The sequence below is a fragment of the Brachyistius frenatus genome, unplaced genomic scaffold (assembly GCF_029030835.1).
Source record: "Brachyistius frenatus isolate BFR_SWC_R1_liver_20210118 unplaced genomic scaffold, ASM2903083v1 Contig_347, whole genome shotgun sequence".
In the NCBI taxonomy this organism is placed as follows: Eukaryota; Metazoa; Chordata; class Actinopteri; family Embiotocidae; genus Brachyistius; species Brachyistius frenatus.
Window position 1 is genome coordinate 220,551 of NW_027210946.1, and position 23,789 is coordinate 244,339.

The 23,789-nt window shown below is 42.0% G+C and overlaps 2 protein-coding genes across 8 annotated transcripts in view; one reads left to right on the plus strand and one right to left on the minus strand.

The window, feature by feature from the left end:
• The window catches only part of fez2b (fasciculation and elongation protein zeta 2b), a 34,926-nt gene extending 11,190 nt beyond the window's left edge, over window positions 1-23,736 (plus strand). For 4 of the 5 annotated variants that reach the window (XM_069723850.1, XM_069723851.1, XM_069723848.1 and 1 more), the window contains one exon: window positions 354-3,919. In XM_069723850.1, the coding sequence (XP_069579951.1) occupies window positions 354-370 (17 nt within the window). In that variant the 3' untranslated portion in view covers window positions 371-3,919. Of the gene's footprint in view, window positions 1-353; window positions 3,920-23,724 lie in introns of those variants that run through there. The other variant, XM_069723847.1, reaches the window with a different exon arrangement.
• Window positions 13,807-23,789, minus strand: part of LOC138636042 (estrogen-related receptor gamma-like) — a 31,865-nt gene continuing 21,882 nt past the window's right edge. For 2 of the 3 annotated variants that reach the window (XM_069723846.1, XM_069723844.1), the window contains exons 5-8: window positions 22,085-22,195; window positions 21,162-21,344; window positions 15,804-16,073; window positions 13,807-15,679 (exon numbers count right to left, since the gene is read on the minus strand). In XM_069723846.1, coding sequence (XP_069579947.1) covers window positions 15,435-15,679; window positions 15,804-16,073; window positions 21,162-21,344; window positions 22,085-22,195 — 809 coding nt within the window. In that variant the 3' untranslated portion in view covers window positions 13,807-15,434. The remainder of the gene's footprint in view (window positions 15,680-15,803; window positions 16,074-21,161; window positions 21,345-22,084; window positions 22,196-23,789) is intronic. The other variant, XM_069723845.1, reaches the window with a different exon arrangement.

Genomic DNA, 23,789 nt, shown 5'->3' on the forward strand with positions numbered 1-23,789 from the left:
CTCTCTGTCTTTCTCTGTCTCTCTCTCTGTCTCTGTCTGCATAGTTAACATTACCTTTCCCCAGAAGCAGCAGCCCCTCCCTCACTCACTCTTCGCAGTAGCGCCTCTCCTGCTGTGTAGGGCTTGTTGCAGCTGCACTACCCTGAAAACACACCAACCCAGTGGAGCTTGTAGTAGCAGCTGTTCACCTGTTTGCTTCTCACCTGTAATTAACCGTTTCCTCTTTTCTCACCGCACATGTGTCCCTGTTGTAGTTGCTCTTCCATAGTTTACAGCCCTTCCTTCATCTTCATCTTCCACAGCGAGCATCCAAACAGTATTTATCAGCAGCTCGTCTGCTCTTGTCTCCACAGTTCTTTGTCCCACGTAAAAGTCAAGACTCATGTTTCCAGAACCACCCACCGGACCATCAGGACACGGTTCTGGTAATTTAGAAGAATCCAGATAATGGAGTGAAATTCTTCCCCACTTTTCACATCATAAACTTCCTTTACCTGTGGTATTATTTTTTTTTACTCTGCCACTGTTGTTGTTGCTAAACTTTTAACTCTTCATAGAACTTATTGTTCTGTATAGTTCTTTTCATTTGTAATCTTTTAACTTCTTAAGGCTTGAGTGATTCATCCCCGTGAATCCTGACTGCATGATGACTTCTTTATGTTAGTCTGAACACCTCACTTTCTGATTTGCCAGGGGTTCTTGAATAGTGAAGTGTCAGGGACATAACGTATGTGTAGTTCATGGCTGACGGGGACAACAAATTCCTGGTCAAATCTGAATCTTAAGGTGCCGGGCGATTTGTGGTATCGTAAAGTGTAAATCCTCCATATTTCCTATAAAAAAAATATATATATTTTGCTTTAGCAGCATTTGTTGATCGATTGATCACACATGATGTCTTGAGGTTGAAAACTCTGCTTTCTAAGGATCAAAGAGCAAACCCTTTAATTTAAAGGAGACCTATTATGCTCTTTTTTTTTTTTTTTTTAATTTTCATTGGAGGAATGCATTCAAGTTTCTGTCCAAAATTCTCAGTTAAAAGGAAATGCTGTGCCTGGAGAAGATGACCATATAAGGAAATCCGTGAGGAGCTGACATCAGCCATGTCGTGAGCAGAGTGTTGAGAGCTTGTTTCTAAAAGTAATTACATTTACATACATTAACTTCTTAATATTTGACATGAACATTTATATACATATGACAGAGAATACAAAGAAGCATAATAGGTCCTCTTTAAAAACAAAAACAAATTGTAGGTCCTTCTGTAGTAGCGTGTTGGTTTCGGGTTTATGCTCAATTTGCTAGTTGAATGTGAAAGTGAACTATTTTGTATATGACAGAGAAATTGCACAGTTTTACTTTTTGAAAAAGGGAAGGAAAAAAAAAAAAGTGAAACGACTAAAGAAAGCAATAGCTGGATGAACAAACATGTAAAGCATATTTTTGGATAAGGGGTTGTTTTTAGGGAGGTTAGGGACTTTGTAATCATTTTGTAAATGCTGTCCGTTGACCTCTGAGCCCTCGAATAGTGACCCCCATCCCCAACAACTTTATCACCACCCCACGAGTCGCCATATCAGGAGTCTGCAGATACCTCGCGTGTTCCATTTATAGGAAATCATCTATCTGGTCGTATCATTAGCGTAGTTAAGATTATTGTGTAGTTAAGCATCTATTCTAAGTTGTGTGTTTTTTTTTTTTAACTCTATTCTCTCTATAACTGTTCAATTTTAGGGATCTTGTGGTAGCACTTTACTCCTGTCAGTGATCTGGTCATGTAGTAGTGGGATATGTGGTGGATGTACCACAGAATACGTCTCATTAGATTAGTGTTAGATGAAGCTTAGAAACTTTAGCTTGGGGGTAAAGAAGACCTGCCCCATGTCAACATTAAGAATTGTTATCATGCACTTATTTATTACCACATTAGTCGCCGGGAGCGTGAGAATATAAAGAACCTTAAAGCGGTGCTCCACTGATTTAACATCTATTTGCACATCATAAGAAGTATAACTCAGCCGAGAACACAGTAATTTGATGTTTTATTTGGCTCCGGTGGACGTTTTGTATTAAAAGTCCCATATTTTAGATTTTCCTCCTTATTTTAGTTTTAGATATCCTCTCTAAAGCTTCTCTCTAATGGTCTACCAAGAACGGGATGTTTTGCGCCTGTGTCTTTAAGGTGGATTCATATCAGATATCTGATTGGCTGACTCTTTTCTGAGTGACGCACACCCAGGCCAACCACAGCTTTTCTTCGGCCTCGACAAGCTACGAGCTCAACGTCTTCCGCATAAAAGGTTGGACCATGCAGACACCTGACATGTGACATCACAAACTCACTGTAACACAAAATGGGAAATCTGCATTTGTACAATATCGGACTTTTAAAGCTGAGAAGATGACCCTGATGGTGTCACTGTGATGTCATCAAGGTCGGACTAGTAATTTAAAACAGAAAATCTGCATTGCGTGATGGGAATTGTCGTAAGCCATCAAGGAGTAAAAGTCAGGATGTCTCTTGCAAGTCTTTTTGGAAGTGAAATCCTAAATCAGTGGAGCACCCCTCAACCACGTACCACCAGTCACACTAACGTTCAGATCACCAGCTGCTCCAGGTGCACCGCACACTGTCAGATCAGGTTTTAGCTCTCAGGTACGATCATCAGTGTTAGTAGTTTCTGAAAGGTACTGACATTCCTGAGTCTTTGTAATTTTCGGACAACATTTGAGCAGCGAGACTTCCAACTCGCTGCCCTTTAAATCTTTGCAAACATTTCCCCCAAGCGTGGTAGCCACTCGACTAAATCCAGGATACGTTTTTTTGAGGAGCATTGATTACGTGATGATTTGATGAAACGTGATTTAATGCTCGAAGTCCTTGATTATGCTCTGTAGCTGCAGCAGTAGGTGTAGCCAGCAATTCACTGGCAGTGGCATCTGCTCGGTGTAGCCGCGTCGTGATGACATCATAGCAGCGCTTAATTTGTCAGAGAAGGTGAGACTCTCTTGAAAAAGGGATTTACTTTTCAAAATGGAAAGCTGTCGTGCTTATGGCCAGCAGGAACGGAGGGTGTGAGAAAGATACTGGATGTTGGGGACGATCGCACAAAAGGGTCCATTTATTATTTTGTAACGGAAGACAAAAAGCTCTTAGTGCTATATTTAACTATTTATATGTAACTTGTTTCTGCTGTTGCCGGCTCCAAAACACTTCACAACCTAGCATGTGCTGCATGCACTTTACCGTTGCAAACACATTTCTAATGAGTGATTATTTGTTTACGGACACATTAATAATATGCTAAAGGGACAGGGTGCGTGTTGCAGTGAGATGCAGAAATAAGCATTTCAACTTTTAACTGTTTAAAAAAAAAAAAAAAAAAAAAGATATCTGAAAGCCTAAAAGCAGAAGACTTGTGGCAGTAAAATACATCAACCATGTCAGACAACATCCTGCCGTTTCAATCCAATGCGACGTCACGGTTGTGTAAATCTGTCACAATATTGGTTGTTATTTGTTTTCTAATGAAATGGCAGTCAGCACGGAGGTCAGGGCAGAACCCCTCATCTGGCCCTCTCATCAGACATATCAGTTCAACTACAATTTAGAGATTTATATTTATACATGTACAACAAAGCAACTAAATTAAAAAAAAAAAAAAAAAAGGCTGCCTTTGTAAATGCCTGAAAATCTTTGTACATTTAACAAACTCCTTTTTGTTTTTAATGCAATATAACTCCCTAGTTCGGGGTCTTATGTTTACTGTCTCATGTGGTACCGCAGTACATTAATTTATTCTGTAAATGTTTGTTTTGTAACCATATTATTGACTGTAATGGTACAAGTGTTTTGTGCCCGCATTGCATTGCCACTCATTTTAAATAAAAAAAAACAAAAAGCTGTGAGGAGGCGGTGGCTCGGGCTCACTCAGGTGTGTGTTTATTAGTAAGGAAGACCGTTTTTTTTTTTTAGCTTTATGATAATACTACTTTTGTTTTTGAATGTGTTTTTATGGATGATTTTCTCAGCCCGCGCCGGAATAAATAACGCTTTAGTTTGCCAAAAGAATCTGACTTTTTACTAATCTGTGATTATCAGACATAATTGTTGTAATTAAGTAAATTCTAACTTCTATACTAAATACGACCAGCAGTTTAAAAAAATATATATTGTTTACCCTCTTGTAACAAATTATGTTTTGCTTTGATTTGTTTTTCTTTCAGGAATACATTCAATTTAAAGTTTTGTCTTAATAACATTGATTAACAAGAATGTCAAAGTAGAATAACTGAGGAAGATGAGGCCTGAAATATGAATCATTCGCTGTATATCACGGAAACCAAGATTCGGTGTAGTAGCAAGCCTACTTCAGTCCCCTATTTTTATACTAATTAAATGACAAATGAATACTGAAATCAATCACAGTCCACGCTGAACTCTTCCATCGTACCCAGTTGGATCATCTGACCAGACTAAATTGACTCACTGAAATCTGTTCCTTCATTCAGCTTCTGGCAAAAGGTCCAAAATACATGAAGAATTGAGATGTACAAAGAAAAAGGAGAAACAAGTGTTTTGTTTGCGTCCCTCTTAAAGTGACCGCTGACTTGACGTCATGGCACTTGCAGGCCGCATCCACCAGGCTCACTAAAGTTTCCTTGTGTTCTCCAGACAGTGAAAGTTCACAACCAGGTTTTCTCTCCGGTTTCCAAAGAGCATCTAAACACGTGAAGATGACTTCAAAAAGATTTTCAGTGGAACAGAAGTTACCTCAAAAATACCAGAAGTACTCTCCAATGGGGAAATATATATATATATATATATATATAAAAGGTCAAATATACGACTATGTATCTTTGGTTTCTTTTTGTCTTTTCTTAGCGTGTGCTCTTTGTTCAGTGATCAGAAGTTTTAATGTCAATCGTGTCCTTTGACACTTTTTGTCTCAATAGTTCTCCACAAAAGCAGAACCTTCCTTCTTTCACTCAGTCTGAAGGATTCTTGTCCAGAGAAGAAAACGTTCCTTTTAGTCTCCCCTCAACATTCCAAATTTTGTCCCGAGTCACGTGGGTTCCCGTATTTCTCCTCCCCTCGGCAGCGGCTGACGTCTCGACAACTCTTTAACAGAGACACTCGAGGCTGCTCGGGTCAGCAGACAAAAAAAAAAAAAGGTTGAATTTAAGGGAGCGCGTGGCCCCGCTGTTCAATACGTCACATATCCAGACCCGGGGCACCCGTGGGGCCGAGAGGTCGTCACCAGGTCACAGGTTGGTGTCGGTGAACATGGTGTGCTCCTTCCTCACGGTGCTGAAGCCTTTGACGGTGTCAACAAATTCCTCATCGTCCATAAACTTTGAGAGAAAAACAGAGCGTGTTAAATGGAGGAAACGGCACCACGTTTCTAGTTAAGTGTTTTTGCTTGTTCACTGGGTTTGCTCTTTTCTGAGTGTGTTGATGTTTTTAATTAGTGTGCTGGTGCGCGTATGTGAAATACTTTGTTGGTTGCGACCAGGGTTGTTAGAAATGGCTTTCAAATGACGGCGTATAGTTCGTCTTTAAAGTTGAAGGTTTTCAGTTTTGTCTCATACGTTTTTGGTGTCTCTCACCATCCCACTGTCGTGGCCTGAGATGTTGGGGTCCCACGCTTCGTCTTCTCCTGTGATGGACTTCCCATCCATCACCTGGCTGACGCTGCGCCTCAGGGAGTTCACGCTGAGGATGCCCAGTTCGCCCTGCGGAGGAGGGGCCTCGTCGGCGGGCTCACATTTAGCCTCCAGCACTTCCTGGGAAGACGGACGAGACCAAATATGATCGACGGGTACAGGAAAGATGCCGTTTGCGTGTGTGGATGAGAGCGTGGGACTTTTACCTCTATCTTCATGGTGAAGCCCTTTAGTGTTACGGTGTTGGAGAAGCCTGCCGTGTCGTGCACCGTGTCAAACTATAAAAAAAAAAAAAGGAGAGTGGGTAAGACTTTTACAAGAGGGGAGTCATTCAGTCTGCAGTTATTTAGTCTACAGGTGAATACTTTCTTAAAGGAAACTGTGTTCCACTTCCATTTTCTTTGTATTGTATTGTGCGCGCTGGTCCGTTATCGTGGCTTACTGGGACTCTGCAGTAGAACAGAGCCGTTGTTGTTTTGTTGTTGTTAGTAACACTGACTGCTGTAATCATGGCTGAAGTAGAAACTAAGAAATCTCCCCTCACCAAGACTGAGTTGCTGAGCGGGTACACGGCCATGGGGTTCCTCTTCCGCATGGGCAGGGCCACCAGTGGGGGCCTCTCTCTGGAGAAGGGGGGTTTGTTCAGGGCCTAGTGTGGGGTGATGGGAGGAAAAAGTTGTCACGTCTGTTTTTCCACAATGACAGGACCGACATGAGGCTCACAGTCTTGGCTTTGCTGCTATCTGGTGGGTCGAGATGGTCGTCTTGGTGTCTGCGCCCAAAGTGTGACGGCTCACTTCTCCATAGCGCAATGTGAGCAACATTTAACCGGAGCGCTTGCATCCCATACACACTTTTGTTTCATTTGTGACTTCACCAGAGGTCTGTCAACCTTCACATATTGCAACAGAGCGCTGTCTCCTACCTTATGGAGCATGATGCCTAACACAATGGCCAGCAGCAGCAGGGCGATGCCTGCCATCACTACGATGAACCACAGTTCCTGCACAACCTGCTGGTGTCCCTGGCCTCCCTCTGCCCGCTCACCGCCCGCTCCTCCTCCTCCTCCTCCTCCAGGAGGAGTGGGGTTCGGTGAATCTGGAGGTGAAGAGCGACGTCATAAAATCACCACAGATTTGTATTTAATTCAGTTTGCTGTTTGTGAATTTGGACACATCTAATCAAAAGCTTTCAGACAGATATCATAAAACAGAGACAATCAGAGGAAGCTAGTTAGAATTTATTGGCTGTGGGTTAACACAAAAAGATTGTGTCTGTTCGTATCTCAGTGGATATAGGTCTGACTAAACTGGCTAAAGGCCTCCACTGGTCAAATTAACTTCACTCTGTATGTAACTATTCTGCCCACAGGGTGGCAACAATGCAACGTGATTTCTCTTCAGCCAGCAAATGACAAAACACACTTGGTGCCGTGGTTCCTGAGAAATGTAAACCAGTGTTTGACGGAATAAAATGGTGAAGTGATGACGTTTTTTTATTTTTTTATCCATAAGGTCAAAGGTCAACATCGCTGCGGTCAGCAAAAACACTTTTCTGGTTATTAATCTACGCCATAACTCAGAAACAAGGGGAGATTTCGATCATATTTCACATTCGGTCAGCTACTGAGTCGACGACATTAATCTGGGGTGTCCACCTTTAAACTCTGCTGTTCGTACAGATCTTCTCTGCTGTCGTCCACGTTTTAAAATTCGTAGCTTCTTTGCAGTAACGTCCATATTTTCAGCATTGTCTCGTCGGCCAAACGCGGATACAAGTAGGGAGTCCTTCAAAGCCTACATTAAATATATTAAACTAGTCTGGAGAGACACGGATGTCAACTGCAACGTGACCTGGTTGACGGAAGCAGACAAACCTGAGGAGGTAATTCTATTTGCAGAATTAATTGGTTCCCTACAAATAGAACTGTGATTAAGTGCTATTGGCCCAAAATCAGTAAACCGATAATCAGTCGTATGTACTCGGATGACAGGTGACCTCATTGAGCAGACGGTCACTTCATATCAAATTTTACAACCGTTTGAGTTGCGTCCACTCCTCACGTGATGCACGGTGTTGCTGCGCGTGAACAGGGACAGGACACGTAACCTGTCCGTCTAAACTGAGCAGGCGAACGAACGAGTGTCTTCCTCGGATGAAGTTGCCCTTTTCCCGCCTCTACCTGGACTTCGCAGGGTCCACATTTGTTGGACCAACATCACAAACCAACACGGGAAGAGAAAGACGATCACACGTGCGCTGCAGAGGAGATAACGCTGTAACTGGAGACGTGCCTGCTTGCATGGCCTAGTTTCCTGCCGTCGGATAGCACCACGCTCCACACTCACTTTTATCCATTTATATTGCAACAGAGTCCACGCTAAAGGTTCTGGACGTATACCGGTGGATTATACAGTGTATTGATAGGCACCCCACCACCACCACCACCACCACCACCACCCCCGAGGGCAACAGGCTGCTGTGTAATGAATACTATGTCGTGCTCTTTTCCATCATGGTCCAACGAAAGGCTACCCAGTCGAAAACTATTCGTGTCCAAGATGCTGTATGTAGACCTTCTCGATGAAATTTGACAGGAGGAGAAAAAAAATGAGGAAGGGCTGATGGAAAAAAAAAAAAAAAAAAAAAAAGGAGCAGCGAGAGAAACGTGTGTCCACTCAGGACACTCACCAGTGCTGAGGTCCGTGGTTCGGCCGGTGGTTGGGGAGCTGGCAGCCCCTCGCTGTGTGAGACATCGATCAGAAGGGCCGAGACCTGCAGGCCGTTTAGGATCACACCTGTCGCCCCATCAATATTTTACACCTGATACTTCTTTTACTTGCCGATGAGCTCCCTTCAACATTACACAGAAGAATCAGGGCTTCAAAAAAAAAAAAAATGTTAGATTCCTAAATCTTGTTTTCTGTCCTGAGTCTGATGCTTCCTAGAAAGGAAGAAACAAAGCATCTGGTGTCAGAGCAAGAAGAGCCCCGAACAAACTCCATGTTTGTTCCTCTACACCTCCAGAACTCCCATCAACCTTTGCTTTTCTTCAGCAGTGCCATGGTAACAGTCGGGTGTCAGGTTTCAGCTGGTAGAAGCATATCACCCCTCTGATCCTCCAGTTCACTGTGTGTGTTTGTGTGCATGTTCTTTCTTTCAAGAACAGGTGGCTATGTAAATATGTACACTAATATCAAATGGTGATATAAAAATTGTGTAAACATATGTGTGACCTCCAGCAGACTATTTATTATTGCAGTTTATTCCATTAGTCAATAGGTGGTCGCATACTGAAATGTGCAAACCATTCACTTTGTAATAGTTTTAAAAATACCATTAATCCAATTGTTTTCTGTACATTCTGTATATTTGACCTCAGTTGGAGCACATCTGGTGTTTGTGACAGTGCTGACACATTATGTTGCAGCGTAAAGAGACAAATTTGCAAAGAAGGAAACACAATTTCAGTTCAGCATTGTTGCGAGTGTCCTTCAGCAAGTCTGTCACATTTAATTATGTTTTAGTGTGAGGCATCTTTTCAGAGTCAGTCTCAAATCCTTTAGCGTGGTGTCCTGCCATCATGATAAATGCAATACAAGGGTGGCATGACAACAGGGTTCTCTCTGTCAGACGAGCTGACTTGTTTGTATTCTACTTACCTACGAGGCCCGTAGCTAAGTAATCAAAATTCAAAGTTAATTATAAATATGCACAAAAGAGCAAACGATGTGTTTTAATGAGTTTAACCTCCGGTGCACATTGAGGGCTACGAGCAGATATGGCGCCTACTATTTCCTCAATTCATTAATGAGGCTCGACATTGTGTGAATAGAAAGCAAAACAAATACCATCTCAAAATTGCGTTAATTATTCTAATCACCTCATCAGCAAAATCAGTACTCTTACAATAAGAGTCCATCTGCACATTTGGGAAGGAAGTTCTCTTTTCTCGCTCAAGAAATGATAAAGCAACTATATTCAGATTGTATGTTTTTATGTGTATTGCGTGATGTTTTACTGCAACCAGACATCTTAATTGTTATGTAATGACCAAAAAGACACATTTAGATAATGATACAGTGTACTTATGTTTTCCTTCTTTTGCTCCAATAATAACATTTAGCATTAATATCTAAAAACAAATGTGCATAAGGTTTGTTCAAACATTTTTTATTTTATTTTTTTAAAGAAAGGAAGGAAATGAGAATTTTGCAGAAACAAGTAAAGACCCTCTTCTCTCTTACTTACGAATCATTTTTAATCAAATACGAGCTCCAAACATTCCTGGGAATAACATGACCTTGTTTGTTCATACGAGGACGTACACGACGCGGTGTCCCTTGCTGTGTGCCGTATAGCCACAAGATGGCGCTGAGCTGCAGCCGCTGGTTGCGTTGTTGCGAGGCAGTGTCCAGTTTAATGAGTCAATAGCAGCAGGGAAGGAACTCATTACGCAAGTACGGCTGCAGTGCCTCTTATCCCCAGTCCCAGCTGTTATTACACTGCGGTCATGCTGACGTTGAAAACAGTTGTATATCTCCGTGCGTGAATGGACGCTCAATAATAATCAACTAAGCACTCCTGTTTCCTCTCAGGATAAAGCAGCACAATGAGCTGAAGCCCCCCCCCCCCCCCAAAAAAAAAAAATTTAAAAAAAAAAAATCATTTTTCTCTGTGTCCTCCTCAAGTGACCTCAAACTGTACATACAGTTGTCCATCTGCTGTGGGGGAATGATGAGGCGATGACAGATGTGACGTGCAGCTGTTTGTCAGGGGTGGAGTGCATGAGACCGTCAAACTCCGATATGATTTGGAGAATCGTCACCAGTTCAAATGTTTTAATGCTTTGTGGCACCGTTGTCTTCTTTTTTTTTTTTTTTTTTTTTTTTTTTTTTATCTCAAAATCCGTTTTTTTTTTTGTTATTTACTCGTTAAAGACCTCTTCAGTTTTGTCACTTCCCTTGTTTGACCTTCACGGTGCAGAATGATGCATCTGCCGAGTTTAGGACTAAAGGCTGTTTTCATACTCATCTGCTGTGAGAGGGACGTTTCTCTGTGCTCACCTCAAATCTGAGTTTTAAGATGTGTGTGCGAGTACGAGGTGATTATGTGACATCACAACGAGAAGCCAATCGTGATTCAATACCAAAAAGGAGAACAAAATATCTCGGAAGCATCTTGTTTCTACCGGTCAAGATAAACAAATATCTGCGTGTTCATTGATTCTGTAACTGGGATTTTGAAAATGGAATGAAAAAAATATCTGACACTTTTTTTTTTTTAATTTTTTTAAAAGTATTTTATAGTATTTTGGAGATTTTGAAACATGTCCAGAGACATGGTTAAAAATGCAATTTTAAAATAAAAGTTTGTAAAAAAACAAACAAAAAAAAACTCCCTATGAGTGCAGAAAGTTCATAGTCATGTAAAGAGTTTAAAATCATGAAACTATTATTGTCTTGTGACAAATATCTCAGACTCTGTATCGAAGAAGGGTTGTTATCTTTTGATACAACTAAAAAAAAAAAACCTGTTTATCAGAAGAAACTCGCACTTCAGTCTGTTAAGAAACCATGATAATTATAGCAATAGAGCTTAAGATTTGATGACAGCATTAAAAATGAATTGATTATTTCACGCTGTCTTTAAATTTGTAGTCGTTGGGCCCCAGCTCTGTACCAGAGCCCCCCCTCTCCCTCCCCCTCCCACCTCCACACACACACACACACACACACACACATTAACGCTCAGCTCATTTGATTTATTTTTACAGAGGAGCTCTCCTCTGTCTAATACCCTAATCAGCATTCATACCTTGCCGTGATGATTCGGGACAATGCTTTTTTATTGAGGAAGTGATCTCACCCTTGAGTGCCAGAATCAGCCTTTTTTACAGCCCATCTCCTCGGGGCCTCATCCATCACCAGGGTGTCTGGGCGACACGGCCGCTAGACACATACTAATTCATTTAAGGAGAGGGACATACGAGGATATATCACTCAAGATCACTAACTCACTTACTGACAGCTGATGTGGTGAAAAATCTCCAGCTTGTTCCAAATCCCCCGGTGCGCTCTGTGAGTTTTAACCACAGGTAAATAAGGAGATTATTTGGCTTCTGCTGACAGATAAGGAGGGATAAAGGACAAAGGGGTTTACATGGTTTTTGATTCATCTTTCTGTCAACTCATCTTTATTCTTCAGGTTTAGCAGTGCCTCCTCTCCCCTTCTCCTTTGCATGTTAGAGGAACTGTGATGTAATATTGAGTTGTCCAAAACAAAAGCAGAATATTGTTTTTCGGTATTTCTTCAATTGCTCCCCATTTGTCACGAGTTGAAGTAAAAGATCTGCGATTTCTTTTATGCACACACAAGGTTAATTTCTTTCAATTGTTCATAAATTTGTTCAAATCTGTGTTAGTGACACGTGTGGCACGGCGACATGCCGATTAAACAGCGTAAAAATAAAGGACCACTCTAAAATGTGTAGTTTTGTCTGCGAATGAAAACACTGTCATATACGCAGATCCAGAGCATCCCGTACCTGTTTATAGGTGACATGTCTGTGGAGCATGGAGGATATACACAAACTGGGAAGTTTTTAGCTTCCAGGAACTTCTTGCAAATCCTTACAACATAGGGGCGTAGATTATCGCGCTGCAACATGAGGCGTTGGATGAATGGCAAGACAACGGGCCTCAGGGTTTCATCACAAGATCTGTGCGCCTTCAGATTACCGTCAATAAAATGCACCTGCGTGTTTGTTGTTCATCGCTTTTGTCTGCCCACTCCATAACCCCACAGCCACCACAGACCAATCTGTTGACGATGTTCGGACGACGACGACGGCGGGGGCTCCCTCAGATAGTTTTTGAGAGTTTGTGCAGAAAATCTTCGGTTTTGCAAACCAACAGTTGCATTAGCTATCTGGGTGGCTGAGCCTGCCGGATGTGGAGTTTTTGGGTTGGTGTGGCAGCACGTAGTATGCGGCCGCGAGGCTGATTTGAAGTATTACCGAAATTCTCCGAAACGACGTTGGTGATAGTAGTGAAATGAACATTCAGTTCACCGGTAACAGCTCTGTTGGACATTTCTGCAGTCAACACGCCAGCTGTACACTCTCTCAAAAACTTGTGACATCCGTGGCGTTGAGTAAAAAACAAACAAAAACGCACATTTTGGAGTGATCTTTCATCGTGACCAGTCCAAGGCACACCTGTACAATAGTCATGCCGTTTGGTCAGCGTCTTGATGTGCCACACCTGTCAGGTGGATGGATTATCTCGGCAAAGGTGAAGCACCCACTAAATTGGGATTTAACAATTTATATATAAATTACATATATATATATTAATATCTCATGTTTAATAATGTATTTGTTGACAATTCATCTTGTGAAGTATCCATAACTGATCTATTACTGACTGATTGATAATAGTATCCCAGTTTGCATTTCATACAAAATATGTACTATGACTATGAAGAGTCTCTATATTATGTTATTATGCATTTTATGAAATTATATTCATCTCTATAGCAACTCAAGAAATTTCATCAGACAATAAAGGCCACAAGGTGCTGCTGAAAGCCTTGGAAGAAATGTAGAACGTGGACATTTAGTCAAGAACTATGTTGTGAAAAACATTATCAGTCATTTATAAACTGTGTATTTACCCATTATAGACGCTTTACAAGGAGTATAGTTACCAGATTCATTATTACACAAATGCCCTTAAACCTGCCTTCAACTACGTCGTAAAGTTATAAATGTTAAGCGTTACTGAAATATCATTACTATGAATAAATGTCGGGAGTGGGTTTTGTTTTTGTTAGGCTCACTGTATGATGAAGCGATGAGTCGGATGCCTCTGCTTCGCTCAGCCTCGACAGGCAGCTGATGACCAGCACTCTCTGGGGCCACTGTTAGACTTCATTACATTATGGCTATTAATTATAAATCTCCAACCAACTGAGCTCAGATGGCCTAAATGTGCCATAATGGGCCTTACTTGGAAACGAGTCCACTGTCAGACACCGCAGAATGCACTGCACCCACTCACCAGCTCTTAATGAATTTGTCTCATACCCCTCTTCGCTTTATTGAGGAAGACGACACTCCGGATAATATGAGCTTTGCATTAAGGTGATCATCTTTATTGCCAAAAAAATCCACCTGAGAATGAAATAGCACGGCACAGCTCATCCACACGAAGCTTATTTGCATCTTTAACACATCTCTGTTGGCATAAGACGTGACATATATACAGCAGATCACACATGACATTAATATAAACTGTCATATTGCTGCTACTCGGACCATCTTGTCACAAAAATATGCACATCATAGTGTCACAGTACCTGGAGTTAAATAAGGAGCAAGACTTGGACATTTTATTTCATGTTCCGAGATTCCTTCCGTGTTTAATCCCTTCATTTAGCGTGTGCAGAAAAGGACACATTTCAGAGAAAAACTATTCTTCACACAAAACACACTAACAGATTAAACACAGTGCCATCACCAGTTTCCCCCCAAAAGTTCATGGCTAAAAAAGAAAAAGTAGTGCACATATTTCATCCTACACATAGACTTCTACTTTAGAAAAGACATCAAGCGCCTCCCTAATCCAGATTATACAGTATGGCAGCCATTTTACATAGTTAAAGTTATATCTATGGGTCTACACGACTCTACAACATTATGATCTTCAAGTACAGACTCCACTTATCATCAGGTTGTCTTTAATTTCATGATATGGTATAGGTTTCAGTGCTGTAGCAGAGAAGCTAGTAAAAAAAATCATTTTACAATGATATCGTTTAAAAATCCTTTAAAAAATTATCCTCCACTGCTGTTGCTCCTTAATGCCATATTAATAAAAGAAAATAACAAAAGACCAGAGATAAATAAATATCACTTTTCTGCCATATAGTTGCATCATGACATTAAGTATTCTTTCCCTGAAATATTCGACTAAAATCAGGAGGCCAGTTATTGTTGTATCAGGTGCCCATCACTTAAATCGGTTCCTTTTAATCATCTGTGTACAAGTCTAGTGGATAGATAGATATTTTTGCGATACACAGCAGAGCAGGGCTGCAGGTTAATGTGAATGTCATCATATTATTGTGGATATGTGTGCTGGTATTATTCAATAATATGAGTCTTTACTCTTTGGCAAGACTAACTGTACCTCTTAGGACACGTTTACCTTTTCTATACAAAAAAAGGACAAATCATAAAACGGTTCTCTAAAAGCACTAGAATGCAGATTTTACAGGCTTCAAGATGAGTCAAATAATCCACGAGGATCTTCAAGTATCAGGTGGTCTTTTGAAAAAAAAAAAAGAAGCTCTACGTTTGGCATGTGACTGTTAATATCTCTAGAAGGCGATTCTTCTGCTTTTATGTCGTCTGTCCGTTTTTCTTCAACCTCCAAAGCAGGTCGGCACACTTAACTCAGCGTCACAACCAGATGACAGCGCCTTTGTCATCAAGACACTAAATGCCAATTTGACTCTTTTTTTTTTGTTTTTTGTTATTTTGTTTTTTTTCCTCCACTTCCATTCAAACTCTCATTGGAAGTCAGAGGGGTGCGACTCTGAAAATGTTCCAGCCATCGCAGATTAAAGACCTTATTGTCAAATGCAAGCTGAAATGGGACAAATACGTGGTGTCAGACCCCAACCATTACCCGCGATACTCCACTTCCTCCCATTTTTAACTCGCGTGTCGTGGACGAAGGTAATGGCCGTCTGCGTTCAGGTCAGGCTTTTGCCTCCAGCAGTTCGAGGAACAGTTTGTGCATGGGCACGCGACCGTCCTGTTTGATACTGCAGAAGTGCTGGACGGCACGAGCAGCCGTCTGACGCAGAAGAGGGAGGGTCATGATCATCTTGCCTGCGCGCCGAGGATCCTCTGGGTGGTGAGTGGCCTCGTGTTCCTGGAGGGCCCCGTGAAGGACGTCCTGGAGTCTCTGAACCGCCTCGCAGTCCTCAATTTGCATGGAGTCTAAAAGTAGACATGGAATTGAGAAATGCTGGTATGTTCAAGGCATTAAAGGCTTTGAAACCCAAAGCAGCAAGTGAACAGATGTGAAGATGGATCCTAATCTCTGCAATAATAAGATCAATACCTGAGTTAGCAAGTGCTATAGCTTTGAGGACGACAAACTCCTCCTTCTCCAGCCCCATGGTTTTGTATTTCTTCACCAGCTGCAGGATGCCGTTGTTGAGGTCGAGCAGACCGGCCAACTTCGACTGCTCCTCATCCATGATGTAGTCCTCAGCGTACACTAGCTTGTCCTCCAAGGCCAGCGAGCGGAACACAACTCGAAGGATCAAAATCTCCATCCAGCCGCTCTGCAGCAGACTCATCTGGTCTGCCAGAGAGAGTAAGGGGAAGCCTGGAGAGAAAGAGTCCCACATCACAGTGAGTTCACTTATTGTGGCCTGTAAACACAAGTAGCTTCTACAGTATAAGAAAAGAACCTTTGATGACGTCATCGGGGTCATTTTAGGACTTTGAGACTTAAAACATAAACTCTTCGCAGAAAACCTGCTTTATAAACTATCGCAGTGGCTCTCAACTGCTGGATTGCGGACCAAAAGTGGGTCGCAGAGCTATTTTGAGTCGGTCGTGGATGCATGCGAGACAAAAAAAACAAACAAGTCCTTCACATTATGTGGAAGGGCGATCGTTGGAGAAGCCTTCAGATAATTGAGCCATGATTTCCTTTTGTAGCCATGTTCCCTACCTTCACCACCTCTGTTTAAATTCAGACTCTCCACAATGCGTTTTATGACTTTACTTAAATCCTATACCTCCAACACAGAGAGCATTTGCTTCAGTTTAGGCACTGCAAAAATGTTTTATGTTTGGTATTAATTAGCTTCGTCTTTAAGTTTACACGTCAACCACACCAGTCTCATGTCTGTACACTAAATGTGAAGCCAGCAGCTGGTAGCTTTAAGCAAACCAAACCACCTCATATTTCACAGACATGTAAGGGACGTATCGATCTTCTCATCTAAAAGCCAAAAGAGTCACCATCACTTCCTATTTTGAAGGTTTTCAGGTGGACTTCTCTATTTATATTAATATCTTTGATAATACAGAATTTTCCTGTAGCGGTGAAGGCCACTTGGCAAAGGGCATCACAAAGGACAGAGGAAGGGAATAGATGGTAAATTTAATTACTTTCTGTAGGACACACCTACTTTGATTGACAATTACACTCCACAAGAGTATGATTAAACCCACTCATGGGCCCCCGCATAAACCTGCATGCACACCCTCACACACATACGTTTACTGTAATTAAACGGATGATTTTACAGAGCGAGGGGAGGAGGTGGGGAGGTGTTTGTATTTTTGACACCATCGGCGATTGTTATCAGGAGCCACTGCTCTTTACAGTCACCACGGGGGACGTCAGTGGCACCCATTTCCCCACTATCGCTCCCTGATTGATTGGAAACGCCGTCTGTACACAATTTCATTGGTCGATAGGGATCAGTATTCTGGCACAGGACCATCGATCAGGAACAGAGACCTGTGTGAGTGTGTGTTTGAGCCTGTGTGATAAAATCTCCAGTAACATATTGATAGATTTGAAGGACAAATACAATTTAAACCTTCAGTAAAAGAGAAAGGGGTCGTGTTTTAAAGGGATGCTGCAAAGTTCACTTAGAGCACAAAGGAGGAGAAATCTCAGTGGTCATATCATACCAACAATAGCACAAGGCCAGTCACACCACAGTCGCCTTTAGGACACACACACACGCAGAGACACACACACACACACATATTTGACAGCCAACTTGAATCACAGACTCAAAAAAAAGGCCAAAAACAAAGAGGGCAGTTGGTCTTTAGCCAGCTCATCTGCCAGTCTGGCCCTCTGACTTCAGACTACATCACTGTCAATCTGCCTGATAAGAGCAGACACAGAGGAGGGGGAACAGCCAGGACAGTAGCCCCATCACACTCACCTCCCCCTGGGCAAAGAACTCAGATGGCCTGGGCCACTTTGCCCAGGACGCTGCTTCTCCCAGCAATGGGGGCCGTGTGTCCTGCCACTCATCCAGAGCTGATGTGACATGGCCATTACGCTGCTAGGAAGGGCCAGACTGGTTTTTTTTAAACACCCATTTTCTCTGTATGCGTCTCTTCTCTCTACCTCTTTTCTTTGTTTACCGTCAGCTGAGCCGTCTTGGTCTCCTTTACCTCTTCAACCTGTTCCTGGAATGACACCATTGTCCCGTCTTCTTCTTTTTGTCTCCTATCTCGTGATGTCTGTCATCTCATCTCAGGCCACTTTCAGTTTTTCTCCTTTTTCTTTATTCTCCATCTCTTTCCTCTTTATTGGCCCTTTCCTTTTTTTTTTTTTTTTTTCCTGCCTGTGTGTCTCTGTCTTTTCGTTTATCTCTTGTCTTTTTTCTGTTCAACTGAAAAGGTTGATCGGCTGATGTCAACCAAAATTTGTAGACTCGTCCCTTCATCGTGTTTATAGGTAACAGTGCGATAGCCTGGTGTACATACGTATCACCCAGCAAGGTCAAATATATCAGACACAGGCTTTCTCGTGTGTATTGTTGTAATGCTTCTGTATATCTTTATATCGTTTGTTTTTCTGAGCCAGGCTGACTGGTTTCCCCTGTTTCGGTAGTGCTGAGCTAAGCTAACTGGGTCCAGCCTCGCGTGGAGGTGGTGTTTAGGTAGACATGGTATAGATCTCATCTAACTCTGCAATAAACTGATTGAGCTTGTTTCTCATGAAAGACTTTCACTTTAAACACTTACTGACTGATAGTTTCACCAGTAGATCTCTGGATTATTGTAGAAAGTTAAAAAAAAAAAAAAAGGTGCCCTAAGTGCTTTAGGGGAGACATGTATTGAATAAATAACAACAGGTCTGGCTTGACTGGCCTCATGAGTTATTCCAGTTTATCAAAAGATCAGTTATTTGTATTTAGTTATTAAATTACACTGTTTTTTTTTTCAACTTTAAGGAGGCTATTTGTTTGCCAAAACTTGCCTGACGCATTTTAACGCGTGTGACTATATTTTTTTTTTGGGGGGGGTGACATTTCATAAGTTTGAGTAAAATGCGCCTGACATTCGGATAAAAAACATGGCTCCCCGTCCCTCTCTGCCCTCAGGTGGGTATCTGCTGCGCGTACAGCCGCCGCTCCGCTCTCCCTGAAAATCCTCCACTGGCAGACGGGCTACAAATACACCCATCAGTCGGTCTCCATCCGTCTTGCCCGGTGACAGTAAAGAGCCAACAACGGGAGAAAGGAGATGGACCGTAGCAGCCTGTGGTGGTGGTGGTGGTGGTGGGGGGGGGGGGGAGTGCTGAAGAGGAAGAGGTGGTGGTGGTTTTCTATCAGAACAATGGAAATGCTGATGAGGGACACCAAACAAGCAATACACACTTAAATGGTTGCTTCACGTCCACTCGGTAAGGAAGAAATACAGGGACAAATATAGTAATGAGATACAAGCGTGGGCACACAGACACACCTGCTTTGTTTGTTTTGTAAGCATTTCAGGGACAAGGCATCAACAAAAAAAAAAGCCCAGGTGTTTCCGTGGTGATGTTTTGGGTTTGGGTAACGCGGCTGATAAAGGAAAACAAAGATGAGAAGAGGACCAGACAAAGGAGAAACGTAAAGATAAACGCTTTAGAGTACGGCGTCAATTCCATCGTTGATTATTTACCGCGAGTTTTCAAAACGTCGATTGTTTAAACCCTGAACATGAAAGTTCATTCTATTCTTTATATTTCCCTCTTAAGTAGCTTTAAGGTTTAAAAAAAAAAAAAAAAAGGTATCTCATTACAGATTTTCTGATTGTAAATGCGGTCGTGCCGACTTGTCCCAACCTGGCTCGGGGCTCGGCAAACCGGGGGGTAACAAGGCACGAGTTGCAACTAAAAATAAGTTTCTCTTGGCAAACTAAAGGGGGGTGGTGGTGGTGGGGGGGGGGGGGGAAGAACTAACATATGTGCAACTAAAAGAAAAGCAAACACAGTGTGAACCAGGGGAGAGAAACTGACTGGCTGGATGCCACCACCTAATATAGTGGAGCAGCAGCAGGTGAGCTGAATCTCCCTAACCACCAGACTCCGCCCACCAGACTCCTGCAGGTGTGGTCCTGCTCAGAGGGTCCTTAGGCCTGATTTTATACAGCGGCACCATTTCCGTTCTACTTGCATCATTTTAAACACATTTACTAAGAAAACGTGTTGTATTTTCAAACGATTGAATGTATGTTATAATTGAAAGTAAAGTCCTGAGGGTTCAGACAGTTTTTTTCTGCGTTGCCTGTATTTGTAATAACTTTTAAGGGATTGTCAGACAATCAATAGAAACTTTAACAGGCAGTATTTCTGACAAACAATTCAGTAATTTCTTCATGCGAAAATACTCCTACAATTTGAGACTTTGCAACTTTCTCTCGTGTTTTATATCGATTACAAATTGAATATCTTTTTGGACAGATGGTTGAATAAAACAAACAATATAAAGACATCAGCTGAGACTGTGTGAGATTAATGGGTGTTTTTCAGCATTTTCTTATATAAGAAAATGTTTTGACTAAATGAAACATGAAAAATAACAGGCAGATTCATCAATAGTGAAAATAAGGCTCAAACTGTTGTCCCCTATTTTTCCAGAGTTGTTAAATTTTCTTTAAAGCCTGTCATTTCAGAACTTATCTTGACAAACGTACACACACTTTGATAGGGAAGCTGATGGAAATAATGATGCCTTTCTCCAACGAACTGTAGCACGAGGAGAATTTAGTCTGTCAGTGCAGAGCAAGTTTATACCAAAAGGGTGGCCCAAAACACACACCTAAAGTGTGCAAGTTTCATTTCAGAGTTTTGTCAAAACTCTTAAAAGTCAAGTATCAAAGCGGAGCCACAGTGCAAACTTCTGCTGCACGTGATTAGAGCCGTCACATAGCTGTGCACCAACATTTTAATCCCGCTAAGCTGTCAGAATGCACCTCCGCTCTGCTTTCACCCGTTCATCCGTAGGGGAAAAAAAAACAAAACCTCCGGACATCCCTTCTGCTGTTCCTGTGTCAGAGGAGAAGCTAAGTGTGTTCCAAGTGCCAGGATGATTTCCGTAATTCAGGCCACACGAGGAGACGGCTGCGGCCCAGGAAATGAATTAAAACTTCCAGGTGGCCACTGGTCATCTGGTCGATATATTAGGAACACACTTTGGTCAGCAAGGGCACGGCACGCAACTTCCAGCACACATACACATACTTGCCCACACAAAGGGCTGACTGACAGATAACACACAGCTGAGCCAACAACCCCCCCTCCCCCCCGGGCTTTCAGTGAGCGTCTTGGCAACCACAAGTCAGAACAATCCCTCCTCTGATCTGATTACAGACTTAATGTAGCTAATGTGTGTGAGAGAACAACTGAGACCGAGTGGGACGGGGGCGGGGGATTCGTCCTGAATCTTACCTGGGATGTGTTTGGCCCAACCGATGTTGACCACCAGCTCTCTGTCAGCCAGGTCACACAGTGTGGTCAGAGCCTTGATGTCGCTCTCCGGTACCGTGGGGTCCGGCATGGCGAAGATTCCCTCTGGCTCTGCGACCAGCAGCAGAGACACCACCTTGTTCTCGACCACACCACCTACAGAAACTTAGACAGATGAGTGACAGTGTACTGTTATTAATAAACATTTTTATTTAGTTAGGAAATCTCACTAAGATCGAGATCTACTTTGCAAGAGAAACCTGAAAATAAACAGAGAGAAGACACAGCCGGTCACACAAAAGTACATACAAACACCTTCAGAAACAATCATATTAACAATATATTGTGCTGCCATTCATGAAAAGTTAGTCACAGATAAACAGTTGCCCTCGATCCTTGTTAAAATATCTCTGCTGAATTGTGGTCTATGAAAAGGGGAAAAGTGATTTATGTCACCGTCCAGTTTCAGACATGTATCTTAAAATGATAAAACCTTCGGATAAGCTGAGAGGTGAAATGTTCCTTTTTGGGCAGAGAAATGTTCCTTCAGCCAAAGTTTGATAAAACATTTACAACCCATGAGATGATCTAAAAAAAAAAAAAAAAAGGACTGCATTATGTAACAACACTGAAAACTGTTTTGTTTGGCGTTGTCGGTTCATCACAGCCAATCAAGTCTTCTCACTTCAGAATCTACTTTGGGGACTTAATAATATCAACTCATTACCAATTACAATACTGGATATAAATATTATTATACGTTATGACAGGAAACATCACAGAAAGCAGGATTTGACTGTTGTGAATAGGACGACAGCGCAACAGATGAAGTAGGAGCCTCTTGTATCTACATCGAATGATCGCTGAACAGTTACACTATTACGAACATTTGTTTGATCACTTACATGTTTTTTTCTGTGGTAAGGCGCTCTGAGGGTGCAGATACGGGCTGTTCTCAGCATCTATTCTCCTCTTGTACTTTTGTCTGCCACCTCGAACCCGGTCCAGACGCACACCTACAATAAACACGATAACAGGACGTTAACGGTGTTCTAGCGGTCGTCACACTGTAAATAGACCGTACATGCCTGGGTGTGCTTCGACTCTAAGGACACCCAGGCATGTACAGTCCAGGGCTTGGAGCCTGAGGACTTACTGTAATGATGTTCAAATACAAGGGAGAAAAATTTCAGGCTGGATTTAATGATTGAAAAGCATCTAAATTGTTAGATTGTAGTGATAAATAGTAATTGTAATCAAAGGTTGAATTATAATTTGGAAAATTTTGTGCATTTTGTAAACAGAGTAATCAGAAAACTATCAAATTATGGAAGTAGATGAGGGTTTAAATGCAAAGATCACAATGCAACATATTTCATCAAAATTCCCAAATATATTGGAGTGGGATTGGAGTGTGCGTGTGCAGGCCTTTCTTTTCTCATCAGTGAAGTATTTGACATTTAACAGCTTCAAACGAGTCCGCCATGAGAAAAAAGGCTTCACGTTAAACCCAGTAAACCATCGGGATGTTGCCCAATCATCGGCTCGCAGGTATTGACGAGGACCCGAGGAGACTGAACGGGACGAGTCTAATGCCGGCACTGCAGCATGCATCCTGTAACACGACACCCCAACAAATTTAGAGCAGCCGGTGACAACTGCCCATCTTAACAAGGCACTGTGTCACCATGATGATGGGGATTTAACAGCATGTGTGTGTGTGTGTGTGTGTGTGTGTTGTGTTGTGTGGAGTTTAACAGTCACCATGCTGCGAAGAAAACCAACGTATCCAGTGAGTGTGAACGTGACTGTGGGAGCCTTCAGTAGTGGTGTTGGATTACCTGATCTACAGTGTAAATAGCCAGAGTGGCCCTGAATAGATCTATAATGGCATCTGTAAGAGACGTGCCGGGGTTATTATTCCCTCCCTTGACACCTCACAGTAATACTCCTTCCCGTTGAGCCCCCAGCCGGCTGTACTTCTTCTTGCAGATATTTATGGAGAGCATATTTATGCATGCATCAACATTAAGAACATGAGATAACGTAATGTCTTCTTAATCAGGCGTGTCAAAATGTGCAGCGGGGTTTTATCAGTTCATGGGCAGGTTCTTAAGATTTTTACACCATTGGTTCGTAAATCTATTTTGTTTTATTTTATAGGCAGCTATTACTATAACAAAGAATTCTATGTCATTTTATAAGATTTGTGCTTTGTTGATTAATGTGCCATGAACAGAGATAAAGGTATGATGGAAGAGAGGATCATGCATAACAAAGCAAAGGAGTGTGAATATGGCCTGTGACCTTCACTGTAAGGCAACAGGCTCTTACATAGCACAGTGGCTAAATATCACGGCGTGTGTGTGTGTATATTTCCACATTTAAAAGTGTGAGGGTTCAACTTAGAAAATGTGATAATGTTTATTTTTCCTGCACCGATCAGGTTTCAAGAATATTTGCATTAAATAAATACTCGTTGGATTATGTGTCCGAGCCACTGTCAATCAAACCACACTTACACAGTCCTGATGGAACAGATCAGCTGAGTTCTTTGGTGTTTAACTCTGTGCTTTTTTTTTTTTTTTCTTCTTTTTACAAAGTTTAAAC